The 10,900-nt window shown below is 41.9% G+C and overlaps 1 protein-coding gene across 1 annotated transcript in view; it reads right to left on the minus strand.

Annotated features, from left to right (window-relative positions):
- The window catches only part of LOC137431333 (keratin, type I cytoskeletal 20-like), a 31,856-nt gene extending 21,190 nt beyond the window's left edge, over positions 1 to 10,666 (minus strand). Inside the window, exons 1-2 of the mRNA XM_068122554.2 lie at positions 10,258 to 10,666; positions 9,947 to 10,029 (exon numbers count right to left, since the gene is read on the minus strand). Of these exons, the coding sequence (XP_067978655.2) occupies positions 9,947 to 10,029; positions 10,258 to 10,545 (371 nt within the window). The 5' untranslated portion in view covers positions 10,546 to 10,666. The remainder of the gene's footprint in view (positions 1 to 9,946; positions 10,030 to 10,257) is intronic.
- Between the last annotated feature and the right edge of the window lie 234 nt (positions 10,667 to 10,900).

Genomic DNA, 10,900 nt, shown 5'->3' on the forward strand with positions numbered 1-10,900 from the left:
CCTATGACGTCATGATTATCATTAAAATATTCTAAAGGAGGAGGTGCTCCTATGGTGAAAATTTCGTGTCCATCAGATCAACAGCTGCTGAAAAAAAAAAAGTGATCGGATGGATCAGTGTTGTATTTGTCGAATTATGACGTCATAACGAAGACACCGATGACATCATCATTAACATATCTTCTTCCCCATGGGGAGTGGTTGACAATGAACCAGGTCTCAATTTTTTCCATGGAGTGCTTTCAGAGATAGAGCGGTTTTTCCAAGATGGCACCTGTACCACATGACCTATGACATCATAATTATCATTTTTAAAATTCCACAGGACGAGCCGCTCATATTCTGAAATTTTCGTCCCAATCGGACTAACAGTTGCAGAGGAATTTTTGTTTTTTCATACTGATCAGATCAAGCGTTGTACTTGTCGAATTATGACGTCATAATTAAGGCAACGATGACACCATCATCAACATATCTTATTCCCCGTGGGGAGTACATGACAATGAGCCATGTTTCCATTTTTTCCATTGAGCGGTTTGGGAGATATAGAGGTGTAACGTTTTTCCAAGATAGCGTCCGTACCACGTGACCCATGACGTCATAATCATGAATAAAAAATGTATCCAGGCGGAAGCACTCCTATGGTTAAATTTCGTGTCAATCGGACCAACGGTTGCCGAGAAAATGAATTTTTAAAATGCAAACATGGCACACGTACGTACGTACGTACCTTAATGCTTAACCCCGCTTTTCGCTTCGCGAGCGCAGGGTAACTAGAACGGCACTCAATTGAGAGCATACCTGCGCCTGGTTGGCCACATCATTCAATGGTGAAGATCACTTAAAAATTTCTACTAGCCGGATCCGAATCTTCACCAAAATTGAATCCATTCTTCCTTGTCACACACACAACCTGTCCATCAAGTTTCGTCCAAATCCACCCATAACGTTTTGAGATATCCTGCTATGTATCGTTTTCGGCGCGATCTCTCAACGGTGAAAAATCACTTTTAAAATTCTACTAGCCGGATCCGAATCCGGATCTTCACCCAAATCTAATCATTTCGTCCTTGTCACATACGCCGCATCTCTGCCAAATTTCGTCCGAATCCGTTCACAACTTTTTGAGATATCTTGTTTACAAACAAACAGACAGACAGACAGGGGTGAAAACATAACGTCCATCCACCTTTGGTGGCGGAGGTAATCATATTTATTCTGTGCGGACAAACAGACAGACAGACAAGCGGACTCAAATGCAATACCCTCTCCTCTGGCGAGAGTAACTCGAACGACATTAGGTAGAGAGCATACCTCCGCCAGGCTGAACAATTTATGTTTTATATCCCACTGATAGGCCGGATCTGGATTCAGACCTGAACCAAAATCTAATCAGCTAGTTCTTGTCACCTAACCAACTCATCCACCAAGTTTAGTCATAAGTCGTCCATAACGTTTTTGAAATATCATGTTATATATCGGTTTTCGCCCAATCTCTCAATGGTTAAAAATCACTTCAAGATTAAATAATTCTCGTATCCGAATCCATATTCTGATTTTCACCAAAATCTAATCGATTCTTCCTCGTCACACACCCAACCTGTCCACCAAGTTTCGTCGAAAGCCTCCATAACTTTTTCAGAAAGCCTGCTGAATGCCGGTTTAGCCCTATCTCCCAATGCTGAAGAATCACTTTAAAAAGTCGACTCGTCGAATCCGGATCTTCACCAAAATCTAATCGTTTCGTCCTTGTCACCTACACTACCTCTGTGCCAAATTTCGCCCGAATCCGTCCCCAAGTTTTTGAGATATTTTGTTCACAAACAGACAGGGGTGAAAACATAACCTCTATCCACCTTCGGTGGCGGATGTAAAGACGGCTCAAATTCAATTATCTTGAGGATTTTGAAGATGAAAGCTATTAAAATTGTGAAAATATCAATATAATCTATTTAATGTTGAATATTTCCCATGTGTTGTATCATTTTTCAGCAGTGTCCGCATTTCTTGACCTTTGCTGACCTAGTTAGTAACCTCATTTGCATAGTGATCATATCGCCTGAAAGGGGGTTTAGGTATGCTCTAAACTCTAAAGAAAGAAGGTATGCTCTAAACTCTAAAGAAAGAAGGTATGCTCTAAACTCTAAAGAAAGAAGGTATGCTCTAAACTCTAAAGAAAGAAGGTATGCTCTAAACTCTAAAGAAAGAAGGTATGCTCTAAACTCTAAAGAAAGAAGGTATGCTCTAAACTCTAAAGAAAGAAGGTATGCTCTAAACTCTAAAGAAAGAAGGTATGCTCTAAACTCTAAAGAAAGAAGGTATGCTCTAAACTCTAAAGAAAGAAGGTATGCTCTAAACTCTAAAGAAAGAAGGTATGCTCTAAACTCTAAAGAAAGAAGGTATGCTCTAAACTCTAAAGAAAGAAGGTATGCTCTAAACTCTAAAGAAAGAAGGAATGCTCTAAACTCTAAAGAAAGAAGGTATGCTCTAAACTCTAAAGAAAGAAGGTATGCTCTAAACTCTAAAGAAAGAAGGTATGCTATAAACTCTAAAGAAAGAAGGTATGCTCTAAACTCTAAAGAAAGAAGGTATGCTCTAAACTCTAAAGAAAGAAGGTATGCTCTAAACTCTAAAGAAAGAAGGTATGCTCTAAACTCTAAAGAAAGAAGGTATGCTCTAAACTCTAAAGAAAGAAGGTATGCTCTAAACTCTAAAGAAAGAAGGTATGCTCTAAACTCTAAAGAAAGAAGGTATGCTCTAAACTCTAAAGAAAGAAGGAATGCTCTAAACTCTAAAGAAAGAAAGAATGCTCTAAACTCTAAAGAAAGAAGGAATGCTCTAAACTCTAAAGAAAGAAGGTATGCTCTAAACTCTAAAGAAAGAAGGAATGCTCTAAACTCTAAAGAAAGAAAGAATGCTCTAAACTCTAAAGAAAGAAGGAATGCTCTAAACTCTAAAGAAAGAAGGAATGCTCTAAACTCTAAAGAAAGAAGGAATGCTCTAAACTCTAAAGAAAGAAGGAATGCTCTAAACTCTAAAGAAAGAAGGAATGCTCTAAACTCTAAAGAAAGAAGGTATGCTCTTAACTCTAAAGAAAGAAGGAATGCTCTAAACTCTAAAGAAAGAAGGTATGCTCTGAACTCTAAAGAAAGAAGGAATGCTCTAAACTCTAAAGAAAGAAGGTATGCTCTCAACTCTAAAGAAAAAAGGTATGCTCTAAACTCTAAAGAAAGAAGGAATGCTCTAAACTTTAAAGAAAGAAAGAGTGCTCTAAACTCTAAAGAAAGAAAGAATGCTTTAAACTCTAAAGAAAGAAGGTATGCTCTAAACTCTAAAGAAAGAAGGAATGCTCTAAACTCTAAAGAAAGAAGGAATGCTCTAAACTCTAAAGAAAGAAGGTATGCTCTAAACTCTAAAGAAAGAAGGTATGCTCTAAACTCTAAAGAAAGAAGGTATGCTCTAAACTCTAAAGAAAGAAGGAATGCTCTAAACTCTAAAGAAAGAAGGTATGCTCTGAACTCTAAAGAAAGAAGGAATGCTCTAAACTCTAAAGAAAGAAGGTATGCTCTAAACTCTAAAGAAAGAAGGTATGCTCTAAACTCTAAAGAAAGAAGGTATGTTCTAAACTCTAAAGAAAGAAGGTATGCTCTAAATTCTAAAGAAAGAAGGAATGCTCTAAACTCTAAAGAAAGAAGGTATGCTCTAAACTCTAAAGAAAGAAGGAATGCTCTAAACTCTAAAGAAAGAAGGTATGCTCTGAACTCTAAAGAAAGAAGGAATGCTCTAAACTCTAAAGAAAGAAGGTATGCTCTGAACTCTAAAGAAAGAAGGAATGCTCTAAACTCTAAAGAAAGAAGGTATGCTCTGAACTCTAAAGAAAGAAAGAAAGCTTTAAACTCTAAAGAAAGAAGGTATGCTCTAAACTCTAAAGAAAGAAGGAATGCTCTAAACTCTAAAGAAGGAAGGTATGCTCTAAACTCTAAAGAAAGAAGGTATGCTCTGAACTCTAAAGAAAGAAGGAATGCTCTAAACTCTAAAGAAAGAAGGTATGCTCTGAACTCTAAAGAAAGAAGGTATGCTCTAAACTCTAAAGAAAGAAGGTATGCTCTAAACTCTAAAGAAAGAAGGTATGCTCTAAACTCTAAAGAAAGAAGGAATGCTCTAAACTCTAAAGAAAGAAGAAATGCTCTAAACTCTAAAGAAGGAAGGAATGCTCTCAACTCTAAAGAAAGAATGAATGCTGTAAACTCTAAAGAAAGAAGGTATGCTCTAAACTCTAAAGAAAGAAGGAATGCTCTAAACTCTAAAGAAAGAAGGAATGCTCTAAACTCGAAAGAAAGAAGGTATGCTCTCAACTCTAAAGAAAGAAGGTATGCTCTAAACTCTAAAGAAAGAAGAAATGCTCTAAACTCTAAAGAAAGAAGGAATGCTCTAAACTCTAAAGAAAGAAGGAATGCTCTAAACTCTAAAGAAAGAAGGTATGCTCTAAACTCTAAAGAAAGAAGGAATGCTCTTAACCCGAAAGAAAGAAGGAATGCTCTAAACTCTAAAGAAAGAAGGTATGCTCTAAACTCTAAAGAAAGAAGGTATGCTCTAAACTCTAAAGAAAGAAGGTATGCTCTAAACTCTAAAGAAAGAAGGTATGCTCTCAACTCTAAAGGAAGAAGGTATGCTCTGAACTCTAAAGAAAGAAGGAATGCTCTAAACTCTAAAGAAAGAAGGTATGCTCTCAACTCTAAAGAAAGAAGGAATGCTCTAAACTCTAAAGAAAGAAGGAATGCTCTAAACTCTAAAGAAAGAAGGTATGCTCTCAACTCTAAAGAAAGAAGGAATGCTCTGAACTCTAAAGAAAGAAGGAATGCTCTAAACTCTAAAGAAAGAAGGTATGCTCTCAACTCTAAAGAAAGAAAGAATGCTCTAAACTCTAAAGAAAGAAGGAATGCTCTAAACTCTAAAGAAAGAAGGAATGCTCTAAACTCTAACGAAAGAGGTATGCTCTCAACTCTAAAGAAAGAAGGAATGCTCTAAACTCTAAAGAAAGAAGGAATGCTCTAAACTCTAAAGAAAGAAGGTATGCTCTCAACTCTAAAGAAAGAAGGTATGCTCTCAACTCTAAAGAAAGAAGGTATGCTCTCAACTCTAAAGAAAGAAGGAATGCTCTAAACTCTAAAGAAAGAAGGAATGCTCTAAACTCTAAAGAAAGAAGGAATGCTCTAAACTCTAAAGAAAGAAGGTATGCTCTCAACTCGAAAGAAAGAAGGAATGCTCTAAACTCCAAAGAAAAAAGGAATGCTCTAAACTCTAAAGAAAGAAGGAATGCTCTAAACTCTAAAGAAAGAAGGTATGCTCTCAACTCTAAAGAAAGAAGGAATGCTCTAAACTCTAAAGAAAGAAGGAATGCTCTAAACTCTAAAGAAAGAAAGAATGCTCTAAACTCTAAAGAAAGAAGGTATGCTCTGAACTCTAAAGAAAGAAGGAATGCTCTAAACTCTAAAGAAAGAAGGTATGCTCTCAACTCTAAAGAAAGAAGGAATGCTCTAAACTCTAAAGAAAGAAGGAATGCTCTAAACTCTAAAGAAAGAAGGTATGCTCTCAACTCTAAAGAAAGAAGGTATGCTCTCAACTCTAAAGAAAGAAGGTATGCTCTCAACTCTAAAGAAAGAAGGAATGCTCTAAACTCTAAAGAAAGAAGGAATGCTCTAAACTCTAAAGAAAGAAGGTATGCTCTCAACTCAAAAGAAAGAAGGAATGCTCTAAACTCTAAAGAAAGAAGGAATGCTCTGAACTCTAAAGAAAGAAGGAATGCTCTAAACTCTAAAGAAAGAAGGTATGCTCTCAACTCTAAAGAAAGAAGGAATGCTCTAAACTCTAAAGAAAGAAGGAATGCTCTAAACTCTAAAGAAAGAAGGTATGCTCTCAACTCTAAAGAAAGAAGGTATGCTCTGAACTCTAAAGAAAGAAGGAATGCTCTGAACTCTAAAGAAAGAAGGTATGCTCTAAACTCTAAAGAAAGAAGGTATGCTCTCAACTCTAAAGAAAGAAGGAATGCTCTAAACTCTAAAGAAAGAAGGAATGCTCTAAACTCTAAAGAAAGAAGGAATGCTCTAAACTCTAAAGAAAGAAGGTATGCTCTCAACTCTAAAGAAAGAAGGAATGCTCTAAACTCTAAAGAAACTTGTCCGCCCCATCCTTCCCTTTCTCCGAGCTATTCTGAAATCTCTGACACACCTTCAACAGCTCTCCCTACCTCTTCCACCTCTTCCACATCTTACCCTACCCCTCCTCCCCCCTGTTCTGTATCTGATGCTCCCCCTTCCTCTTCATTAACGGTATGGACCTCAAACATCCGGGGCCTTCGTTCAGACTTAACTGATCTCTCCATACAGGTTGCTTCTTTCAAACCAGACGTGATCTGCTTAACAGAAACTTTCCTCCTTTATGATGTCTCTGATTCCATAGTATCTCTCCCGGGCTACTCCCTCCTCCGGTATGATAGACCTGAGCCTCGTCCTGGAGGCGGGGTTGCTATCTTTATCAAAAACTCTCTTCCTCACTCGCCCTGCACTGCACTCTCTCCACCTCACCCCCAGGAATACCTCTGGCTACGGCTTCCCCTTCGCTCCCACCTCTTGTTCATATGTGTGTTGTACCGTCCACCAAACAGTGATGACTCCATCTACATCTCGCTGTCTGATGATATGGACCAACTTCTATCTACTCATCCCAACTCTCTCTTCCTCATATGTGGTGATTTCAACTGTCATCATGCCAGTTGGCTGGGTGTGGGTACCTCTCTCACCAGCCATGGCTCCTCAGCAAAGGACTTCTGCGACTCACTGGGACTGACACAATCTGTCAATTTCCCGACCCGGATCTCAGTCAACATCTTCTCTTCTGGACTTGGTTATGACTAACTTCCCTGAAAATGTCTGCTGCTCTTCTTCTGCTCCGATCGGATCATCTGATCATGTTCTTGTTAAAGTGGACATCTCTCTGACCATCCTCAGGGAGCCTGCTCAGCGTCGACGAGTCTGGCATTTCACTCAGGCCAACTGGCACGGTCTTCAAGCAGCCATCAATCATCTGGACTGGTCTCCCATCTCTACCACCTCTGACATCAACTCATCCTGGGAATTCTTCCAAAGTAAATTGCTCTCTCTCATGCACAGATTTATCCCATCTCGTCTTCAGTTGTCATACCCTTCCTCCCGTCCATGGTACACGGAATCTTGTGGTGAGGCTGTTGCCCAGAAACAACTTGCCTTCGTCTCCTGGAAAGCAAATCCAACGGAAGGAAATCTCATTTCCTTTCACAAAGCCCGAAACAAGTGTGTGTCCACCCTCAGGAGAGCCAGGAAACAATATCTCTCCGTTCTCAAGACCGAACTCTCTTATCTGTCTCCCTCTTCCAAATCCTGGTGGCGTCTGGTCAAATCCGTTTCTGGTGTTTGTTCCCCCTCCATCCCCTCCCTTACCTCAAATGGCTACACAGCTGACTCCGCACGTGAAAAAGCTGAATGCCTCAACTCTGTGTTTGCCTCTAAATCTTGTGTCCCAAACCCATCCCTCTCTGTACCCACCATACCCAGTCGTACCCTGCTGCTCCTGGACTCCGTGTCCTTTCCTCCTGACAAGGTGGAAAAGTTTCTGTCAACCCTCGACTCTGATTCTGCAACTGGACCCGACGGCATCAGCCCACGGGTCCTAAAATCCTGCTCTGCTGCTCTATCTCACCCTCTCTCTGTTCTCTTCACCCTTTCTTTTGCTCAAGGTCAACTGCCATCTGCTTGGAAATCAGCCAACATCACCGCTTTGCACAAAAAAGGTGCAAAAACAGATCCTAGCAACTACAGACCAATCAGCCTTCTCCCAATTATCAGCAAAGTCATGGAATCCATCATTGCTTCGGATATGAAATCTTTCCTCTTCTCCAATGGCTTGATCTCTGATCATCAATTTGGTTTCAGACCAGGTCACTCTACTCTGGACATGCTGCTTTTGCTGTCTCAACAATGGATGGAGGTCCTCAATGCCAAACAGGAAATTAGAGCTGTCTCCCTCGACATATCACGTGCTTTCGATACGGTCTGGCACCCCGCTCTGCTCACCAAACTCTCCTCCTTTGGTATCCATGGAAATCTCCACGCATGGCTGGCGGACTTCCTCTCTAGTCGTCGTCAACGTGTGGCCCTGAATGGGTTTCTCTCATCTCCTCTTCCTGTTCAGGCTGGAGTTCCCCAAGGCAGTGTTCTGGGCCCCGTGCTTTTTCTGGTCTTCATCAATGATCTCTCTGACTCTCTCGAAAATCCTCTCTATCTCTTTGCTGATGACTCCACTCTCTGCCGCTCCATTCCTCTTCCCTCAGATCGGCAGTCTGCTGCCTCCTCACTCTCTGAAGACCTGGACAAAATCACAGACTGGTCAAACAAGTGGAACATGTCTTTCAATCCTGACAAATCTCACACTCTTACTATGTCTCTCCGAAAAGATCGACTGGACAACCCTCCCATCTACTTTCTCAACAATCCTCTCCAAGAAGTTCTGTCGCTCAAGATTTTGGGTCTCACTATCTGCCATGATCTTTCTTGGGAAAACCACATTTCCAAGCTGGCCTCCAAAGCCAGTCGCCGACTGGGCATCCTCCGTCGTGCGAAGTCCTTCCTCGGCACACCTGAGCTCCTCACCACATACAAGGCTTTCATCCGCAGCTCAATGGAATACTGTTCTCCCCTATGGGCCGGTGCTCCTGCCTCACACCTAGCTCGGCTTCACGCTGTTGAAACCAAAGCTTTCAGAATTATTGGAATCTCCCGCGATGAAGCTATCTCTGAGGGCCTTTCACTCACTCACCGCAGGCAGGTAGGTGGTCTTTCTGTCTTCTACCGACTCCTCTCCGGCCTTGCACCCCCAGCTCTCTGTGCTCTGTCCCCCAAATATTCCTACAGGTCGCACAAGATCTGCCAGCAACCCTGTGATGGTTAAACTGCCGAAATCTCGGCTCGCTGCTCACCTTCACTCTTTCATTCCTCTTTTCTCCCGCCTCTGGAACAAACTCCCTCACTCCCTTCAATCCCACTCCTCCCTCCAGGTCTTTAAAACAGCTGTTCACCACCATCTCTTATCTTCCCCCATCCAAAACCTTGATCTTTTCTACCCCCGCTAATTCACCCCAGATCCACCTTGTTTGAAATTCCAACTTCTTTCCTGGAAGTCCTGGCAGTGTCCATATGTTTTATACCTCTCCCACCGCCCCCTTCCCATGCCCCCCCCCCCAAAGCCCTCACCCTCTCTCAGATCTCTCGATGTCTCCATGTCTCTCGGTCCCTGCTCTCAAATGTTGTGTTTGTGTCCTTCCCCCTCTCTCCCCATCTTGTCTACCGCTCCCGATGTTATATGTTTTATGTGTCGGTTTGTCTTTCTGTGTGATTAATGTTCGCTCTTTCACGAGCCTCGATCTTGTATACAAAAAAAAAAAAAAAAAAAAAAAATGCTCTAAACTCTAAAGAAAGAAGGTATGCTCTCAACTCTAAAGAAAGAAGGAATGCTCTAAACTCCAAAGAAAGAAATAAAACGGTTTCAACACAATCCATCTTCAACCACAAGTCGGTCAATCCCAGGGGAGTTTATGGAACAGGAACAAACAGTCGACAAATGGTTTTCATCTTATCACAATCGGCCAATGATTCATCCGTTTGTGAGGATGAATCACAAGGAGAGAATTCTCAAATAAAATGGATCATCAATGGAAATACTCGTAGATATTTCCAAGACTATCCTCTCAACTTCAGGTGAACTACCACTTGGAGTTTCAAAAGGGTTGTTTGGGGTTTCCACGTATACCTTTACAGTTGGACCCTGTTGTTAGTGGGTATACAGGTAGATAACACACCGATGAAAGGCCAAGAACAAAAGATGCGAATTTAAAGAATCATAACTGATGACTTACTTTTGACGGAAATCACTTCCGGCAAGCTGATTGTTGTCGATGTCCAATGACAAGCTTGCATTCTCACTGATGGTGTAATCAATCTGTGACAAGGCCATGAATACAGGTTATCACTACATTGTGCAAATGTGCAGTTTAGAGCATTATTGTGGTTGCGATTGCCGATATTTGATGTACAACGGACTTTCTGGACATTTGTTTGTATCTATGTAAAAGTGGTGGACCGTGTGATTGTGAACTGCAGTTCGGGTATAACCTCAGGTACTCTTGGTGTTGTCGTGTGAAAGGTACTCGATCCCCATTGTGCCCACCTTCTGTCTGAGATCTTTGATGATCTTCTCGTATCGGGTCCAGTCTGGCGCGTTGGCCGCTCGTTGCTCCATCTCCACCTTAATGCGGGCCTCCGCCTCTCCGTTGATCTTCTCCAGGTAGCCGACACGCTCAAGGTAGATCTCGAGGCGCTCGTTCAGGTCTTTCATCTGCGTCTGCTCATTGCCGAAGGTGGCGCGCCCTAGAGAGACTCCTCGCATCTCGCGTTTGCGGGCACTACCGTCCATGCTCATTGCACGTCTTGGGGTCGCACTGGACGATACCGCCATTGTATCCTAGAGAGTTACAGTACACCGGGCTTAGATCTCGTAGTAAATCCCACCGAAGGTGAGCAATCGGCCTTTGTTTTAACGTCTTTCCCAGCAGCAATATATAGGCGTTGCAAAGGTATCTGCGGGTGCGCTTTATACAAGGTGATCTCTGGGGTCCTCGCTGCAGGTGCCATTGGCCAGAACCCGAGAGGTGATGGGGAGGGTGGAGAGGCGGATCAGCCTTTGGTGACGACCCACGGCATCCTGTAACCAAGCTGTCGTGCTTGTGGTTGCCAGAGACCAATGCGACAGCTGCTTTGGGCGATTTCATAACAAAACAGAAGAATTGAAAGGAAAATGACGATGGCCATTG

The sequence above is a fragment of the Myxine glutinosa genome, chromosome 7 (genome assembly GCF_964187855.1).
Source record: "Myxine glutinosa chromosome 7, kmMyxGlut1.1, whole genome shotgun sequence".
NCBI lineage: Eukaryota > Metazoa > Chordata > Myxini > Myxiniformes > Myxinidae > Myxine > Myxine glutinosa.